The sequence below is a fragment of the Schistocerca serialis genome, chromosome 5 (assembly GCF_023864345.2).
Source record: "Schistocerca serialis cubense isolate TAMUIC-IGC-003099 chromosome 5, iqSchSeri2.2, whole genome shotgun sequence".
NCBI classification, from domain to species: Eukaryota; Metazoa; Arthropoda; class Insecta; order Orthoptera; family Acrididae; genus Schistocerca; species Schistocerca serialis.
In genome coordinates, this window is record NC_064642.1 from 647088717 (window position 1) to 647110309 (window position 21593).

General features: G+C 41.6%; 1 protein-coding gene across 1 annotated transcript in view; it reads left to right on the forward strand.

The window, feature by feature from the left end:
• The window catches only part of LOC126481362 (glutamate receptor 1-like), a 1387178-nt gene that overhangs the window by 1158154 nt on the left and 207431 nt on the right, over positions 1-21593 (forward strand). The window contains exon 12 of the mRNA XM_050105062.1: positions 12440-12534. Coding sequence (XP_049961019.1) covers positions 12440-12534 — 95 coding nt within the window. The remainder of the gene's footprint in view (positions 1-12439; positions 12535-21593) is intronic.

The window sequence follows — 21593 nt, forward strand, 5'->3', positions numbered from 1 at the left end:
GGATTTTTTTTTTTTTTTTAATGGACTTGTAGTCCGGGGTGATATGTTACAATACAGCATCACCGGTCTATTGCGGTCTAACTGTGTTGGTGAGGCAGTAGATAGGAGCTGAGGCCGCCGCTTATATAGAGATCGTAGGGGGCGCCACCACACGTCACGTGGCGTCGATGCGCAGCTATCTCTGGCTATCGTCTGTTCTCTCCATTGTAGGCAATCGATTGTCACATGATTGATGCAACGTCGACCGCCATATCTTATCCAATTTTAATCCTTCTTCTTTACGATTAAAATTGTATTGATGTTTGTGGATTTCAATTGCCTCTCTATACATACGTGAATAATAGTGCGACGTCCTCGCTAGCACGCTTGTTTCACCAAATTTTATTTCGTGATCTCCATCCTCAAAAACATGTTCCGCTACTGCCGATTTGTCGATATGTCCCAAGCGACAGTTTCTTTTGTGGTCCGTCAACCGTGTATTGATGCTTCTTTTTGTAGTTCCTATGTAAACCCTGCCACAACTACACGGAATTTTATATACCCCTGGGGTGGCTAGGGGGTGACACGAGCATCTTTTGTTGATCTTAGGCATTCACTAATTTTCTTAGTAGGTCTAAAAATGGTCTCTACCTGAAACTTGGCTAGTACTTTTCCAATGCGATCCGTGATATTATGGATGAACGGAAGAAATACTTTTCCAGCTGATGGTTGTTGCTGTCTCCTACTTTTAGGCATTTTTCTATTTGGGTGAAGTGCTCGGTTAATCTCGTTTTTCGTATAACCATCATCCGTATAACCGGATGATGCCCTCTCTCCCTCCATTTATCCTTCCTATCAACTCTGATCCTCCCTCCCCCTCCTTTCCTCTGTCCTTTCCCTGGGCTCCCTCTTCCCCCCCCCTTCCGTCCTGTTTCCTCCCCACTACGGCTCTCCCTACCTCCCTTCTCCCCCCCAGTCCTTTTGTATTCCCCTCCTCTACCTACCCCCCTCCCTGTCGCGTCTGCCCCCTACCCCTCTTATGGGTCCTCATCCTCCATCAGCTCCTTTCCCGGTTCCCCCCCCCCCCCCTTCGCTTTTACTCTCCTTTCCCCCCTTTTGTTTTCCCATCTCCTGTCCAGTTTCCCCCCACCTGCTCTCGACTGTGGTGTCACCTTTGCCGACTTTTTCGTGCTGTGTTCTAGTGCCTATTCAGTGTTGTGTTGCGAACAGAAACCATGCTGTCGCTGGGTGTGAATTTTATATACTTTGCGAACAGAATCCAGACTGTCGCCGTGTTTTTTTTAACTGTCTATTGTTTTCCCTGTCTGCTCCGTATGTATTTTTATTCGCTTCATCATCCCTCTGTTGCTTGTTTAATTTCCCCATTTTCTTTTCACCTTGTTACTCACTAAGTCCCCGATTTTATCGCCTGTTTTTTATTATTATTTATTCTCCTGCTCTTTGTCAGAAACTCTGTAGGCTGCAGAGCGGCGTCCTAAGCTGCTGCCAGCCCGCCCCCCTTTGGGGGGAATTGAAATTCAATAAAGGAAAAAAAAAAAAAAAAAACTCCTAGCAGCCAGTCGTCGACTCACCTCGGAAGACGTTCTCCGAAGTTGAGAACGAAACGTCAGGGAGAAGAAGTTCTACAGATCGACCACGGCAACTTAGCCCGGAAGAGTTTACTGATAAAGACGCCGGCAGTGAAAGCCTACATAGAATGAAAAAATAATCAAGTCATATTCGGCGGATATTCCGTATTTATAACGCTTCGTATCGAAGGTTCTCTGTACAAGAAAACAGTAGAATCTTCGCGACTTTGCTGGAACAAATGCAAGACAGAATAACACATCGAGATCACTAGAATGGCCGAGACTTTCCTCGTAGGAATGTGTTAGCTAGCTATCTATATCCCAGACAGAAACGTATAAAATACGATGACGCGGACGAGCGTGCTAAATAGGAAAGTACTACTACCGGATAACTCGATTCAGTCGAGTCGACTCACGAAAGAAACGAACGAATAGCGTGCACGATGATTGGAGGGGACGTTGTGGGTGGCAATGCGGCGCCGCAAGGGGAGGGGGGGGGGGGAGGGGTGTTAGCGGGGCGCCCCGTGATTCCCCCCCCCCCCCCCCCCCCCCCCAATGTGTATCGGCCACTGCGGCAAGGTGCATGCGGTCACCGATTGTCGGTGACTTCTCATTGCCTCCACAAAGAATTATAAAGAATGCAGGGTGCTCCAAGATAATCTTTACAACTTTGATGACACGTATTTCAGAAATGAGGAGAGATAGCAATGTGCGGTTTGCGGCATACATTTCATACACACCTACGGCTCTAGTAACCGCTTGACAGATTTCATTGTGTTCAGGTGAGCATATTTTCTTTTCCCAAATTCGGGACACATTACAAAATTCTGATATTGCAAAAGCAAGTCTTAATTAAATGTAATAAATGTAAAATATCGCTTTAATGTGTTACAAAAAGTACATTAACTTATTTCTTATTACTATCTCCTAAGGTGAAGGAATGCGAGCAGACATACAGTATTTACCAGTGCTGTAAGTTTTCTTCAGCATGTCTGTATTCTCCAACAACATATGAAAACATTCAGCTCAAGTTTCATCAGAACTCACTCTAGCCACTAACACTGCCCTCGTAGTTTCTCGAATAAACTGTGCTTTGTCACTGCCCCACATGTTACTTGTTTTGGAAAATACCCTTTCAGTACCAGCATACAGACATATGTGAAAAGAACATTTAATTCGGGATAACTTGTTTCATAATTGTTAAGTCCGGGACAAATTACTCCCCTGAATGACTTTAAAAAAATTCGAGACAAAGCTAGAAAAATCCTGACCGTCACGAAAAGGAAGGGGAGGAGGACGGAAGTATGGTCACCTTAAATGTGCACGCCATCTTTAGCACACAAGATACATAAGCGATATTCCAGTTCCATGTCCAGTCTAGCATGTCCCCATTAATGTGTGCTGTTGCTCCTCTGATGAGAGCAAACAATTCCTGCGGGTCCCGCCTAAAGAAAAAAGTGTAACGGGGTTTCGCAGGAGCGGGGTTTCAGATTTGATCTGTACCAAAAATTCCACAGAGTTCCAATTTCTGGGGGATGGCCAGTCAATAGGTAGCGTGGGAAAATAAGGAAAAAAAATAGCTTTAAGTATGCGTGAACATTATGCCGCAAACTGCATTTTCCACTTATTCCCATTTCTGAAATATACGTGATCAAAGTTGTAAAGATCATTTAGGACCAATCCTGGGAAATCTGGACGTTTGTAGCCCTAGCTGAGGAGCAATGGCGAGTGTAATGGCTGCCTTAAGTGTTTATGAAGAAAAAAAGGAACCTGACCACGTTTTAGCTACAGTTTGGATTCAGTTTTATAGAAAATGTGTGATAATGTTCACAAATTAAAAATCATTTGAATCTAGCTCGTAAACACTTATTCGTCAGTTTATTTGTGTCAGAGGTAACATTTTTTACATAAAATTACATCACCGGGTACATACGTACAAGGGGATGGAACGAAGATTGGGTTTAACGCCCCTTTGATATTGAAGTTATAAAAGACGGAGCACAGGCTCGGAATGTGTCAAAGACAGGTAAGGAAATCGCTCCGTGTCCTTTTCAAAGGAATCATCCGGGCATTTTCCTGAAGCGATTTAGGGAAATCGCGGTAAACCTAAATCTGGATAGACCAGTTTACTAATCGCTGCACCCCGTCGCTCTGTCCAGTGCATACAATGCTGTTTACATTTCATAATCTGTGGAAAGTAGTTTGTGTAATATTTCATGGGTATGAATAAATACTACTCAGATTGGTACATTGGTACTCAACTTTGGAAGTTAAGCCAATCGCAAAGCAATATTGTAAACAATCCGTAACAGTGTAACCAAGTTCGTACACATGTAGCACCCTGTCGCCAGTAATACTTGTACTATCGTTCCGATATTTGCAGTAGCTTTTAGTTCAGTTCTTCGTCCGTATTTATTAATAGTGTGTTCACGCTATAGAGAATGAGCTTTCTGTTTGCCGCCTGGATCAAAATGCCGAAAGGCTCAGTTGCTTGGGAATTTTTTGCAAAAACAGAAAGAGATGTTTCCGGAATGTGTATCTTAGGCTGTTTCCAGAAAGAGTCTTCCACACTCTGAAGCGGAGTAGGACCGACGACCAGTCCTCAGATGTTTACTAACACAAGTACCTCTTTTCATACCTTCCAATCAAAACAGTTCCCCTTTTGGCCTTGTAGCATTAATACTCCTAGGAGGCGGACTGTAGCTAAATCATTTCTCAACCATTTTTCCTTAAATAAACGCTATACAGAAGGTCAGTTCTACAATCTCTTTTGACGTCGGTACTGCCTGTTTCGACGAACTGTTCTAAAATTGGCCGCCCATGTAAAGTAATTAGTAAGACTAGGAAAGACTGACAAGCTTGTTGGAAGAATTATGGTAATGTCTAGTGCATCCGTAAAGGTATGCATATACTACATTCCTGGTGCAGCATATTCTAGAGTACATCTCCAGTGTTCCGACTACGTATCAAGTCTTGCTGATGGAAGAAGATGACGGACTTAAAACGTGTTAACTTCTTCTTTACTTTGACTCCTATTGCCGCTACTGTTCGGTTAAGACTGTTTTATGAAAAGTTGAAGGGACGGTCAGTCAGATACAGTAAGTGCCGTATAAGGATTTTCACATTGCCTTACAAGCAGATACGCCGCTGATACTTTTCCCCCATCCTGACAATTAGCTTTTAAATTTTGAAAGTGCATTACTGCACATAACACGTAAAGGTTCTGTAGCAAAGCGTTCACCAAAACACCTCGTAAACTGTTGTGATTAAAGCAACACATCGCTGTACATTTAGTCCAACCCCTAAGCAGACTGTTTCTATCCAAAACGATTATGTGTCTGGCATTTTCTGTTAGGTAGAATCTGTGCCTAACAAAGATTGACTGAGATCGCAGATACGGAACACAAGTACACTTCAGTCACATACAAAATATATACATATAGGTGAACACTTAAACAGATAAAATAGGCACAAATATTATTTGTCTAACTGCTGCTGTCATAATAAATAACTTCGATTACTGTCTTCTAATGAAGGTGGATATATGGGTAGACAGCGCAGTTTTGTTATACGAAAATGTCTTTCACAAAAATAGCAAATATGATGCTTGTTGGCTTATTACTGTTAGCATCTGTGTTCTCTTAGTATTCAAAATAACCTCGTTGAGAAACATTATTTATTAAGCAGAGCGATCAACAAACAAGGAAATGATCCTGACTAACATTAATATTAGTACCGAGCAATGAGTGACGGCCTAGCTTTAAATAATGTGCCTGTAAACGGTTTTAAATTCAAGTCGTTGTTAACGGACTATAAATGCCTCTGTTGATTCAAGAGTATTATCTGCTATAACCTGTATTTACATTTTTAAGAGAGCAAAATAATATAATCTTGATCGCCAGTGTCTTCAAAATATTTTTAGCTAAACTGTGGCTTTGAAACAACCACTAATTAACAAAATAAGTAATAGGAAACTATTGCCTTCAGCATAAACCGATCTGTCAACGCGCGTTGTTATGGGACAACCCCAAGTAAAGTGGTGGCATTTGAAATAGCATTTTGCAGTACAGAATGTAATTTTAATTTGAGGTGTTATTAGAAGAGAACTGTTAGAACGTAAATCGAAAACTGAGTGGAAACTGTGTAACGCAATTTAATAATATTTATCGAAGAGAATTCGTACTGACATCCCGCAGCAACGAAATGTCAATCAACAGTCGACAATGTGATTGTAGAGAAGCGTGTGCTGCAACTTCTTACCTGAGACGACTGCTGTAATATCTCTGGTGCTTACTCTCCGTTATCTCATTGATCGCTAGTAAATCAAATTTCATCATAATAAACTTTCCCTCTTTCTGTAGACATAACGGAACGAAGCTAGTCGGGTTAATTTAACTTTAAGAACATTAATTTTCAGAAGCAGCCGTGTACGGCTGGTCGAATGTCGACCCTGTTGCGCAGACCGCCCATTTGTTTGCACATCACCAAAATTAATCTCTTCAGAAACACGGCCCTCATGTAAACTGTGATACTTCATACCCTACCAGACAATACACAGTTTATTGCCGGTAATGACAACCATCCATTTTGTTCGTGGTATTCAACTCCACTCACAGTTGCCGCTGCACATAAGGTACCATCGCTCCTCAACTGTCTCTTCGTAACATCGCTCACAGATGTTAACTTTCGTAACGGGCGGAAGCTCCTAAAATTACAGTGAAATTACATACATATATAGAAATAAAATTACACAATAAATAATACTATAAATTTTTACATAACACATTACGTTACATCCGTACACACTAAGTCATTACGTTCCAAGATAGATAACGTTAACAGAGAGAAAAAGCAAAATACAGAGGTAAAAGAAGAACATACACACTTCACTAATATTTTAAAGAACTCGAATCGGTTAGGAACACAAGATGTACAATACAAACAACATATGTCATATAAGGCCGTTTGACCAAATAATGATTTCAAGAATTCTACGTGGGCAAATTTTGAAAAGCAGTAATAATTAGAATGAAACTCTCGCCCTGGCCAAAAATTATTTATTTTGTTTCTTCCTTACGCATATCAGCATACTGCCGTTCTCAAGGAAACAGAACACTGCTGACACGAAATGTCGTGTACAACTGAACAACTTATTCTTGTTAAGCGTAAGTCAGCTTCCACTTATGCTTAGTAAGATTAAGTTGGACCCCCTACTTTGTATCAATGGTGTTCTGTTCCTCTGACAGTGGTGAAATGCCAAACGCGCAAAGAAGAAATAAAATTAATATTTTGTGGTCAAGACGAGAGTTTCATTATAAGTGCATAACATAAAGCTTTCAGGCAGTAATTACTCTCCACAATATTTACAGTCGCTTGTACTCTCTACTTGTAGAATGGCAGCTGTAACTTTAACTTCATCCTTCCCTTTCTTCTGCCTTTGAAGTCAGTCTCTTATGTTAGAGGAATATGTTAGCGTTCAAGTGGACGCTGAGTAACTTATCAAGTAAAGGTGATACTGCCTAACATTGTGGTGTTCGGCACAAAAAATCGGCTAGAAGCGGTGAACTGAAGTGTTGTATCAGCTGATGGTGTAGCGGTTAATACGTGCTCGAAACTGAATTAGACATTGTTTTTTTTTTTTGCGCTCGAAAGCAAATATATTAGCTACTGTTATGGAGAAGGTGGTGGAGAACAGTCTTGAAACCATGGCGAAAAGAATGCTACTTGATCTCAAACTCGATCCTGGTCGCCGTCTTTAGCTCATATATAAACACATTCCAATCAGCACCCACCACCCTACGAGGGAACCACTGAGTTTCCTTATAAAGAGAACACCACATAGTTAAGAGTTGTTAACTTGCATGAAAAAAGCATAATTTCCGAGACAAGTGATGAATGTAACTGTAAATTTGTCTGCCTGTGGCAGTCTGTCAACTTTTCCGTGATGAAACGTACATGGAAAAGAAAAAAAATGTAAATCGTATTTTTGGGATAAAAGCTTGAGCCAAACATTCACGTACTCTTAGTCGTCTCGTGCTCTTAAATGACTACATCTATCAACACCTTAGCGCGAGTTGTAATTGAAATATTGTGTATAAACAACGTCAGTACAAAAGCGACAGTGATACTTGCGTTTCCGAATGAGTGGGTATCGTCACGTCGGTGGTTGCTAGTGTGAATAGAAAAACAGGGCTAAGGAAGCTAACTTACCTGAGAAAACTGTCGCAGTCATTCAGTAGTGAGCGATGTAGGGAAACTCAAACACGGCAGCACTCGTCTGAAGTACGAAATTGTTTCTTACTGCATGTACTTCCATTGACGGCTAAAAGGTACCTTCGGGCTCATTATGGCTCCGAATCAGCGTATGATAGGCTGGAGTTGGTTTACAGTTCCACCTCAAATAGGTGTGAAACTGAACAGATAGAAGAGTGATTTCACGGCTGTAGAAAGCTATTGCAGCCACAGAAGCAGTTGTTCGTGCCATTTAGATGTTGTGTAAAACATAGCGTGGAAAGAGGCAGTGTGTTTATACACTCATGTTCAGAAAAAAAACAGAACACATTGAACGACTAGAAATAGGAACTTCATATTCGCAGGACGTGTACATTAATATGTTCTGCAGAAATTAGCATTTGAACCATGTTGGCTTCCGGGTTCAAGGTCAACGCTGATATCGCAGCGCAACACCACCTACCGGTAAAACGTGCCTGCGGCTCTCGTTTGCGATATAAACCGAAGGAAATGGATCAGTGTGACTTGAGCAGACGTGCAGGATGCCTCGTAGACGTATGCGAGAACCGTACCGTCCAATCAGTGAATTTGAAAGAGGGCGCATTATTGCCGCATGGGAAAGTGTGCTGCAGCCATCGGAAATTGCTGTGGGACGATGTGTTTCGACAGTGTAACGAGTGTCTGCCGAATGGTTGATGAAAGGCCTAGAACAAGACGAGATGGGTCAGGTCGCACCAGCCAGCCCGTCCCCCGAGAAGATCGACACCTCATCCGAATGGCATTGCAGGACAGATCTGCGCTTTCCTCGGCTCCGCAGAACAGTGGAATAGTGTAACACATCGTGCACTATCAGGAGTCAGAGCCCATTGCAGTTCATTACGGCATGGGTTACATGCCAACCTTTGACGAATGTGCAGAAACATGGTGTACGGAACGACGTCACTGGGGACAGGAATGGCATCAGGTAGTGTTTTCGAACGAATCCAGGTTCTGCTTGTTTGAAAAGGATGGCTGCATTTTGGCTCATCGTGGACAGAGGGAGTGGCATCACAGTGACTGCATTTGCACAAGACATACAGTGCCAACTCATTGCTTTGTGGTGTGGCACGGTGCTATTGGGTACAACCACAAATCACATCTGGTGCGTGTCCAGGGCACTGTGACCAGTGAATGACTTCCCTTTTCTGGATAACGCCTCGGACACCATTTTTCAGCAAGACAATGTACTACCACATGTTGCTGCACGAACACGTGCCTTCTTGGTGTCACAGGGTGTCAGCCTTTTACCCTGGCCACCCAGATCACCACACGTGTCGCCAATTGAAAATGTGTGGGATATGGTGAGACGACTGGGGCAGCGCTGTGACCCAGTGCCAACCACCAAAGATCAACTTTGGAACCAGGTGGATGCGGCGTGGATGGCTATACCACAGGGCGCCATTCGCGCCTTATACGCATTGATGCCATCACGTACGGAACAAGTTGTCAGGGCCCATGGCGGATTCTGCGCCTACTAGACAACAGGAAACATGCTGAACCAATGAGACTGAAATGTTAATCATTTCTGCTGAATATACTAATGTACGTGTCCTGAGAAAATGAAAGTCCTATCTCTAGTCATTCAAAGTTTTATGTTATTTCTGAACATGAGTGACATAAAAGAATGAGCTCACGCAAATGGTTTCAGATCATGCTGACGCTTCAGACACCCGTGATTTCGCTAGATTCCACGACCATTGCATCCTACGTCATGTACAGTATGTTCAGGAATATGTGCCATACCTGATATTTCACTGCCGCAGAAGATTTTAGGTATGCTGTAAATAGCATAATTGACCCCAGTAGGAGTGAGGATGATTTTTTACTGACAGACCTTACTGTAACTCAGACTTACTATAACATGATAATTTTCACAAAAAATGAATTATAATCGGGTTAGTATGATGATCAGTGAAGAATCGGCACAGCCTATTATCAGAGAAGGATGAGGGAGGACGTGAAGTATACCAACTTGATCACGGTTGACCCTGACGTTCTGCCTTCCCCACATAATGCCCTCATTCCTGAGTGTCTGGAATGTGAGGGTATCGTAGGAGTGGAGTTATTTACTTCTTTATATTATTTCTATCAGAATACATGTAGGATTTTCTTAGAGACGTCATTTTTAAAAGGTGCAACCACGCCAATCCATTGGGAACCTGTAAAGTCTGTTGACAGACGAATGACACATATTGTCTGCAAATCGTTTGACGAATATGGCGAATAGTGTCCCAAATAGATACAGATCATAAATAATTTTGCAAACATCACAATACTTAACAACTGGATTTACGTTATTACTGTTCTTAATGGTACAAATATTTTCCATTTAAACAAAAATTGTTCGACGTTTTTTCTGCTTTAGTAGCATTTAGAAGTGTTTGTCAACAAGCAAGAAAAATCTTTGTTACTGTGAATATTATATTTAAATAACAAATACTGGTGTTATGCCTTTTATCAATACAATCACCCTCATTTTTGAAGTGTGGCAAATATATAGGGAATTTGTTTTTACTTGAGACAACTAAATATCTCGAAGACAACGCATGTTACGTAAAAAAAATATTCTCGGTGAAAAGTTAATATTAGCACTGGGGACCTGTTTGTGCTAGAACTGGCCATCTCTTAAACACCCCTCCTCCGTGGGCGGAGTCAGCTTTATATTTTCAAGTGCGAACATTCAATTTCTATAGCACATTCGGATTCTACACCTAAAAGACGTACTGTTTACTCAAATCATTGTTTCCCATTCGTGCTAGATGGCACCGTAATCGACAAATGTCAAGTGTACCTGTTTTTGCAATTAAGACCCGACGCATTCGATGCTTCCTGTCATTTGCAGTGTAAATGTGAACCTTTGCGTTTTATGATTGGTACTGATGTTCAAACGTTACTTAAGTGTTGCAAATGCTATAGTACAATACAAAAAATATTTCGAAAAGTCGACATTTATGGCAAATAAAGTGCTTGTATGCTAACGTGTTTTTCTGTTCCCTCCGGGGTTGAGTGTGATCGGTGTCAAAACCACTGGAATGCTTCATTTCGGTGACGCCCTCGAACCCCACCATGAGAGTGGCTGATTTCATTATGTATTTCCATCCATCCGCTGTAAATCCCGCACTGGCCGCTTCGTGGTTAACGACAGAATGCAAACCACAAACATTGTAATACGGTAAATTTGAGATGCAAGTATCACTGCAAGTGAGCCCCTCAATGGTGAGAAGCAAGGGACTCGCCAATATCAAGCATTCCGATGGAAACAGAAAATCATTACACCCACATCGTTGCTCCTGAATCACGTTAGGCGTAGTGGGTTCAAATCGAACACTGAAGCGGCTAAGCATATTGTACTGTACAATCAAATTTGCAAGACCAAAGTAAATTTCGAACCTAAGAAGCAACCGTGAGAACACAGAGGCTTACATTTACAGTGTAAATGAAATGTAGAATCAAATGCTTCGGTTCTTAATTGCACAAACAGCCACACCTGATATTTGTCAATAACAGTGTCATCTGCCACAAATCGAAAACAATGGTTTGAGTAAACCGTACATATTTTTTGGGGTAGAATCCAAATATGCAGTAAAAATTGGGGCGGCTCCCATTTGGAAACACAAAGCTGACCTCTCCCACACAGAAGGGATGTTAGAAGGTGACCAAATGTAGCATAGACAGTTACTCCCGTTACTGATATTAACTTTTCACTTGGAATATTTTTACTGGTACGATGTATCATTTTCGAGATATTTAGTTGCTTCAAGTTAAGAAAAACACCCTGTATGCCTTCTGTTCTTTCATCAACCAAGAACGTGTTGTTATATTGCTCGACATCATTCTCAAATAGTCGCCCCTTTCACATATCCATCTGGAATCTGAACACATACGCATCCGAAATGACGGCATCCCTCTTCTAAGGTAGGTGCTCCAAATTCCAGGATTTCAGTTTCTCATATGCATTTGACGAATGGGGATGAGCGTTATCACGGACGACATGTTCACCTCTAGAGCTCACTACTTTGTTAAAAAACTATTCCTAGTTCCAATTCATTCTTGAATATTGCATTTACCGGCCACATCCATTGTTCTGCACAACACTGATGCTCCAAAATCTGCCTATTAATATGCTAGAAGAGAGTTAAACAGACCTTGCCAGTAAAGAATTGCCTCTCATTCTTTTTGACTGAAAAGAATTGCCTCCTCCTTTCTTGCGAACAAGAATGCACCCACACTTTGCCCACTGCGAGAATATCTGCTTGGAAGCGGCCACTTTCAGTGTTCTGTTACAGGAAAAGGATGACAAGCATTTCATAAACACAAATTTGTTTTTATAATTTAGAGCCTTTTTTTGCTATGGTGCATACAACCGAAGGCATCGCCATCTTTCTTCAGCTACCCTTCGCACAGCACAGTTAATAACCGTCCGTTGACGTACGTCAATATTTCCTCGAAACATGTAACCTTCCTTCGTGGTGGATGGAAATGTGTCGCATATTCACTTCATGTACAAATGTGAATTTGTTATCACTTTCTGGGAACCTCCTCCAGTATTGCCGTAGGTATCTTGAGTTCGAGGTTGATGACCTGCTCGGCCTATGTTTCAGACGAGCTGCGCATCGTCAAGGACGGGAAGTACGGCGCGGAGAACCCCGACGTGAAGGGCGGCTGGGACGGCATGGTGGGCGAGCTGGTGCGCAAGGTGAGTCCCTGCCAGTGACGTCACCCTCTGGCAAACAGTCAGCTGTATGGTCGTCGTTGTCGCTGTGGGCATATGAGGGTGACATTAGCAGTCGTTAATTCTAATCAAGTGCTTGTGAGGTTTTATGATTTACTGGTTAACAGTATGAGTGGAAACATATGGAGAATTTTTTCAAGTACGTGACTGAATCTAAGAATGGTTGGCAGGTACCATCCAACAAACGGATGTAATAACAGACTTTTCCCAAACAAGGATAAACCGCCTCCTAATATTCTCCATATACAGGACTGGGAAAATAAAACTGGCCGGGAAAATACACTCTAAAACAAACCAAAAGAGCACCATAAAGAATTATCCGAATGGGACGGAAATCTATAGTGTAACGTACACGTACAGACAAAAAAAATACAGTTTCAGAAAAATTGGATGATTTGTTCAAGAGAAAGAACTTCACAAATTGAGCAAGCTAACAATAACACGTTGGTTCACCTGTGGCCCTTATGTAAATAGTTATTCGGTTTAGAATTGACCGATAGAGTTCTTGGATGTGCTCCTGAAGGATAAGGTGCCAAATTCTCTCCAACTGCCGCGATAGATCATCGAACTCCCGAGCTGCTCCTAAGATTCTCAAATGGGGAGAGATACGGCGACCTTCCAGGCCAAGCTAGAGTTTGCCAAGCACAATGATAAGTGGTGTGCGGGCGAGCATAACGTTGCTAATTTAATCCCAGGATGGCTTGCCATGATAGGCAACAAAACGGGGTGTAGAATATCGTTGACGTACCGTTCTTCTGTAGGGGTGACGCGGATGACAATCAAAGGGATCCTGCTATGAAATGAAATGGAACTCCACACCATCATTCCTGGTTGTCGGGCTGTATGGCGGACAACAGACAGGTTGGTGTCCCACTGCTGTACAGGGCTTCTCTTGGCATGTCTTCGGCCTGTAATTTCACTCACTCTCTTGAGTGATAGCCTAACTTCGAATTGAGTCCCAATGGCCAGTGAAGACGTGTCTGGAGACGCCCTGGACAGCAGTTGGATACCAATCTGACAGTCTCCCGCCTTACTTCCCGACAAACAAGAGTGATGGTCTGGAGTGCTATTCCATTTCATAGAAGGACCTGTTTGGTTGTCATCACAGCAGTACGTCGACGATATTCTGCACCCTGTTCTGTTGCCCTTTACGGCTAGCCATTCTGCGCTTACATATCAGCAAGCTAATGCCCGCTCGCACACGGTGAAAGTTTCTACTGCTTATCTTGGTGCTTGCCTAACCCTACCTTCTCCAGCAACGTCACTGGATCTCACCCCAACTGAGAACGCGTGGAGCATTGTGGGTAGGACCCTCCTACCAGCTCTGTATTTTGACGATGTAACTCGCCAATTGGACAGAAAATGGCACCTTATCCATCTGGAGGTCATCCAACAACTCCGTCAATCAATGCTAATCCGATTAACTACTTGCATAAGGGCCAGAGGTGGACCAACGTTTTATCGACTTACTCAGTAGGTGAAGCTCTTTCGCTTGAATAAATCGTCTAATTCCTCTGAAATTGTAATGATTTGTTTGCCTGTGGATGTACATCACGTCAACCGATTTCCGCTGCACTCGAATAATTCCTTCTCGAAGTGTTTTTTTCCCTTTTTTTTCTCTTAGAGCAGCGTTAGATAGGAAAACCAGCTTACATAGTCCACAGACGGGGCGGATTATGTTTGGATTGTCTATCTAGAGGTGGATGAAATAGTTTCCGGGCCAGTTTTATTTTGCTCACCCTGCATTCGAAAAAAATAAATTACCAACGAGTGTAATTAAATGTTTCTCATTTTACAGGGTGTCCCACTCAAACCTACCTGATTTCAAGTACTCAGGAGAGAAAAACCACAGTAGACACGAAAATGAAAAGTGCACCATATAGTAGAGAATCTCTAAGAATTTATATTCCCGTGTTAGAAGTGCCTCAAAGAATTTATATTCCCGTGTCAGAAGTGCCAAGTATCGTCGCCAGAGTGCAGCATGGTCACATGAAGTGAAAATGGAGACTCCACAGCAGTGCGCGCAAGCAGTAGTGTGAATTGTAGAAACAAAATCGCCGATTACTGTGCAAATAAATTGTCGTCGTGTGTATGCATGTGATCCACCCGAGGCGAAAACAATTAAGGAATGGTATAGGAAGCTTCTGGCAACAGGAAGTGTCCTGAAACATTCTGGCGGTGCACGTTACGGAGTTTCAGAAGAGACAGTGGAGGACATCAGACAAACGTTTCTCAGAAGACCACGTAAGTCAATTCGTCAAGCATCTAGGCAACTTGATGTACCTTCATTAACTTTGCATCGTGTAGATCACCAGCTCTTCTTATGTGTGCTTACAAAATGCAAATTCTGCAACATCTGACGCCGAACGACAAACCACGCTGATAAAAATTTGCTGCGGATATGCTGCAGCGTATTGATATGGATGTCAGCTTCCTGGAAAAATGTTTATTCTCAGATGAGGCAACCTTTCATCGATCAGGAATTGTTAACAGCCATAATGTTCGGATTTGGAGTACACAAAATCCGCACATTCTCATTGAACATATTCGTGATAGCTCTAAACTAAACGTCTCGTGATGGCTAATGCATGACAGGATTGTTGGGCCGTTCTTCTTTGCGGAACAAACAGCGAATGGGTCAGTGTATCTGGACATGTTGGAGCAGTTTGTGTACCCTCAGATACAAGACTTGCAACCCAACACCGTTTTTCAACAAGGTGCAGCTCCGCCGCATTGGTCAACGGCTGTTCGCAAGTTCCTGAATAGGAAATTTCCCAACCGTTGGATCGGATACGGAGAACCCATTGCCATAGCCACCTCGTTCACCCAACATTACACCGATTGATTTATTCATGTGGGGATTCGTGAAGGACCGCGTGTATGCGACCAAAGTGGACGATATTCCTAAGTTGCAACATCGTATCACTAATGCTACTGCAAAAATAACACAGGAAATGTTACTAAGAACTTGCGAAGAAATTCAATATAGACTCGATCTTCGTGCTACAAATGGTTCATATATAGAGGCGTATTGATGATAAATAAATAAATTCTTTGAGATTCTCTACAATTTGGTGCATTTTTCATTGTCGTATCTACTGTGTTTATTTTCTGCGTCTTTGTAATCAGGGAGGTTTGAGTGGGACACCCTGTATTACCCCATGACCGATTTCTAGAATTCTAGCCTCATCATCAGATGTACCTGTTTACAGGTAAACAAACAATAAACCAGTGCATTTCATTATACATTTTGCTTGTTTATTACCTCTTATGATCATGAAATTAATTTACAGACGTATTAATATCAAGACTGTACATATATTATGAATGTATATAGTAACTGAGAAACCACATGTATACAGTGATATTGTCTGGTTGACATAAATGAGAATAGCATGGAGCTGGCACATTGTTTTTTTCCTAGCTCAATAGATATTGTAAATGACTTTGCAAGTCGTACTCCCGTCTCCTCGCATGTTTTTACGAAGTCAGCACTGTCAGATCGCGCAACTAATGTGTTACGTACCATAAAACTATGTTACATTATTTAACGAAAGGAACAAAGACCGTAAAGTCTTTGATAATTAATTTACGTCGTTACCACAGTGAACCATTGTTGTCGTTGTGGTCTTCTGTCCGAAGACTGATCTGTTACAGCTCTCCACGCTAGTCTATCGTAGGAAAGGTTCACAGCTACAGCAAGCTTCCTTCATGTGAACCTACTAACTCTATTCGAGCCTTGGTCTAATCATACACTATTAAAATGTTGAATGGCGAACACTCCTATTTATCGCACGGTGTTTCAGTTGCACAGACACCCCACTTATAGATGGCTCCATCTGTTGGAGACACCTGTGGCGGGGACAACCTGTCACCGTTCTGTACTATGTAATGAGAAGCGACATAAACTATAATGATGTGTAGTTTTCTCCTGCGAGAACATTTATTGGGCGTGTAATCAGGAACTATCATTTTTCTCATAATGATACATTTTATCAAGTGGATTTAAAATCAATTCATTAAAAAGTATCTGAGTCATACAAAATATTTGACTGTTTGACTGTAAAGATATGTCTTGTCACTTGTTGTTCACATATACTCTTGATATTAATGTAAGGGTTCATCAATCAATCTCACGACCGTTAAAGGTCAATAAATTTGTTGCACGTACAGAATGTATAATTTAATACACAATGAATTGCTTTCATATATTCGTATATAAGCTACAGGGCGTCTGGCTTGGAGTTGTTCTTGAAGTAACCTATCTGTAGCAGTTCGTTGTGTCACTGTGGTACCAACTGCTTCTCAGATTGGTGCTGCGGATGTAGTTACGATGCGACAGCGCCCTTCGCCGAACATAATGGTCTCCCCTCTCAGTAATGACACATGGCCAACGGCAGCCCGGTCTTCTTGCGACCATACACTCTCGTAACCATCGCTGCCAGCAATCATATACAATGGCTACATTCCTGCCACGTCTTTGTGCACTATCGCAGAAGGAACATCCAGGTAGTCGTAGCATTTTAACACGACCTCGTCCAAATTAAACGAGGTCTTCATAATGGCGTCTTTTTCGCCTTAACCCTCCTAATACCGTGGGGTCTATAATGACCCCAGGCCGTAATTTTCTGTAAAATATACCTTGTTTCCTATTCCAAAAAATTATGAAAAATTAGGACTTTTCCTGAATTAAGTAATGGGTTCATAATATATTAATATAACTTTTTGAAAATATTTAGTTTTGAAGAAAATCAGGAGAGAACCACTGAATACCATTGGGGTTAAATGCGACCCCATTTCTCTCTTGCGGTATTATTACCCAATAATGCTGCATTGAATCCGTAACTGTTGCTTTATTTTCTTTGTTTTATTCTTGTAAATATTGTTGTAATGTGTGATTGTTTCCAATACTTTATAAGCCGACAGTTATTTGTTCCATACAAGTGGAGACTACTATTGTGTGTGTTGCATTTAGCGGAAAATGTCTCGTCACCTTTGCGAAGACGAAGTGCTTGAAATATTACTGCAGGATAATCCTCTATCTGGAGAATCAAATAGTGATATCAGCGATATAGATTCTGATGCATCATGCAACGATGGAGAAATTGGCATCTTAGAAGAGAATATTCCTCAATCAGACGGAAGTTCAGAAGAAGATTTGGACAGCGCAGATGTCCACCCTGAACAGGAAGTAACACATATATCTGTTATATATAAGTACACAATACGTTTTTGTAAATGTGCATTAGGGTCTAGAGTCAATATATACCCTTAGTTTTTTTTGTGTAGGTCTAAAAACAAAGAAGAATTGTGGCACAAACACGAGCTGAGAAGAGCTTGTGGAGGAGAAGAGAGCTGGAACCTAATGCGAGCTAAGCCAGGCCCAACAAAATTCGCAGTGAAAAATGTAGACTCCATAGAATCAGCTTTGCAGATGTTTCTTACAAGGGAACCTCCTCATCCCACCCCCCTAAGATTTAATTATACGTTGGCACAGTGGATAGGCCTTGAAAAACTGAACACAGATCGATCGAGAAAACAGGAAGAAGTTGTGTGGAACTATGAAAAAATAAGCAAAATATACAAACTGAGTAGTCTATGCGAGGATAGACAACATCAAGGACACTGGGAGTCAAGCAGCGCCGTGGTCCCGTGGTTAGCGAGAGCAGCTACGGAACGAGAGGTCCTAGGTTTAAGTCTTCCCTCGAGTGAAAAGTTTAATTTTTTATTTTCAGTTTATGTGACAAACTCTTATGTTTTCATTAGCTTTTTGGGAGTGATTATCACATCCACAAGAAAACCTAAATCGGGCAAGGTAGAAGAATCTTTTTACCCATTCGCCAAGTGTACAATTAGGTGGGTCGACAACATATTCCTGTCATGTGACGCACACGCCGTCACCAGTGTCGTATAGAATATATCAGACGTGTTTTCCCATGGAGGAATCGGTTGACCTATGACCTTGCGATCAAATGTTTTCGGTTCCCATTGGAGAGGCACGTCCATTCGTCTACTAGTCGCACGGTTTTGCGGTGCGGTCGCAAAACACAGACACTAAACTTATTGCAGTGAACAGAGACGTCAATGAACGAACGGACAGATCGTAATTTTGCGAAAATAAAGTAAGTAGAATTTTCAGTCGAGGGAAGACTTGAACCCAAGCCCTCTCGTGCCGCAGTTACTCACGCTAACCACGGGACCACGGCGCTCCTGAGCTCATATTCTCCTTGATATTGCTTATCTTGCATATGGACTACTCAGTTTGTATGTTTACTAATTTTTTTCACGGTTCCACACAACTTATTCCTTTTTTCTCCATTGATCTGTGTACAGTTTTCCAAGGCCTATCCACTGTGCCAACTTATAACTAAATCTGAGGAGGGCGCGATGGGGAGGTTCCCTTGTTAGGAGAAACATTTTTTATGTGGACTAACAAAGAGGGTAGTCTTGTTTACGGAAGTAAATGGAAACCAGTAGATGCCATTGAAATGAAGTGCTTTATCGGTGTCTTGTTCCTAGCAGGTGCTTACAAGGCCCATAATGAAGCACTTACACATCTGTGCAACAAAGAGGATGGTAGACCCATTTTTAGTGATGCAGTGGCTAGAAATCGCTTTACGAAATTTCAAGGTGCATCCGATTTGATGACGCAGATGTGAGACCTCACAACCGTGCTCCTGACAAGTTGGCTCCCATTAGAGAAATATTTGAAATGTGGGTACACACATTGCAAGAAGCATATGTTCCCCACAGCAACGTAACAGTTGATGAACAACTTGTGGAATTTTGTGGTAGATATCAATTTCGGCAATATAATCCTTCAAAACCAGGAAAATATGGATTGAAATTATGTGCTGTATGTGACAGTGCAACGTCTTACGTTCTCAATCTCCAAATTTACACTGGTCGACAAGAAAATGAATCTCATGAAGTTGGTCAAGACAGGAGAGTTGATTTAGATATGGTGAAAGGCTTAGAAAACAGTGGCAGAAATGTAACAACTGACAATTTTTTCACTAGCCTTAGTTTGGCGAGAGAACCTCTGAAAATCAGTCTCACGCTCTTAGGAACAATTAGGAAAAATAAAAGAGGACTACCACAAGTTTTCACTCAGACCAAAGGTCGAGTCAAATATTGATCTATTTTTTGGATTCCAAGAGCATGCTTCAGTTGTTTCATATTGTCCGAAAAAGGGAAAAGTTGTAACTTTGCTCAGTACAATGTATTCAAGGAAGAAAGTGGAACATCATGAAGAATGCAAGCCAGTAATGATTCTGGATTATAACAACACAAAATCGGGAGTAGATACCATGGACAAGCTGGTTAGAATGTAGACTACAAAGGGGATGAGCAGAAGGAGGCCAATGGTATTATTTTACAACATGATTGATATGCATTTATCATATGGTTACATCTTACACCAGACTGGGCAGAAAGGACCAACTACAAAAGATGGGCATTTCTCATAGAATTAGGAAAGCAGCTCGTCGGAAGAAAGCCAGACAAAATTATTTCCCCAGCGCTTCCATCAACAGTACAGACAAAGAAACGAGGTAGGTGTCTGTTTTGTAAAAGGTCTGAGGATAGAAAATTCACCGATAAATGTTCAAAATGCGGATGTTCTGTGTGTAAAAACCACTCTGCAAATTATTGTTGTAAGTGTAATGCGTCATAAATGTCAATTCGGAATTTAATCAAAAATGTTTGTAGTTTCATGAGATTTGTTTGTAAATTTTATAGAAATAAATAATTAAAAAATTTTCATTTTAATTTAATGTTATGTCACAGACATCATGTTTTAGATTGTGAGAAACATAAGGAATGTGGTTTTATTCTACCATTATTAAAACTATATCCTTAGTAAAAAATAAATTCCGTTGGGGTCACTAAAGACTGTAACAAAAAATACTCGGTATTAGAAGGGTTAAAGGTATTCTTGACTAATATCAACTCACGAAGCCCAATCTCAAAGATAACTGACGTTTACGACCGGTACAGCGTGTATTTAAAGCAAACCGGACTCGAATCCTCATAGTGACGCCACTAGCGCCACTCTTATGCGAATGATGCGAAATTTTAATAGATAGCATATTTCAGATTTAGAAGCACGCCTGCTAACTTTCTTTGATGTCGCACATCTCTTTCTTGGTGTTGCGGGGTTTTTTCCGTCTGTGTATACGTACATCAGCGCTTGATTTTGTGTCGGTGGACACCAGTACGCCGAGCGGTACCGCTGATGAAATAAAAAACAGAAAAAATGCCAGAGCCGCAGATTCTGAGTTGTGGTACGATATAACTTTTTGCTTGCGATTGAAGCGATGTAAGATAAACACTGTAGTCACCCTTTAAAAATGCTCATAAAAGCGTTAAAACGACATATTAAGAAGTCTAAATTTCAGAAACACTCCCTGGAAGGTCACAGTCCCGCAAACTCACATATACAAACCAAGGTGGACGGGTGCAAGGAAATGTTCCAAAAATTGAGCAGTATTTCCATTTGATGTACTGAAAGAAAACTCGCCCAAATAACGACAAGAACTCCATAGTAGCAGATGATGCTCATAAGATTAAACATTTTGACATTGTCTCATCATGTTCAGTATCTGTCGTAATACTATGAAGCGTCATGAACAAGAATGAATATGCTATACGTCATACGTATGGTGGGGGGAGGGGGGGGAGGTGGGGAGGCTCGGGCCGGCCGGAGTGGCTGTGCGGTTCTAGGCGCTGCAGTCTGGAGACGAGCGACCGCTACGGTCGCAGGTTTGAATCCTGCCTCGGGCATGGATGTGTGTGATGTCCTTAGGTTAGTTAGGTTTAATTAGGCCTAAGTTCTAGGCGACTGATAACCTCAGAAGTTAAGTCGCATAGTGCTCAGAGCGATTTTTGGGGGGAGGCTCTGATTTGCTGATGTACATTATGTACCTTGATCAAATTACGTATGTGTTAGTTACAAGTACTCTACGATGTTAAAATTGATGTTTATACAGAAAACACAGTAGCCCGTGGACATTTAAAATCTA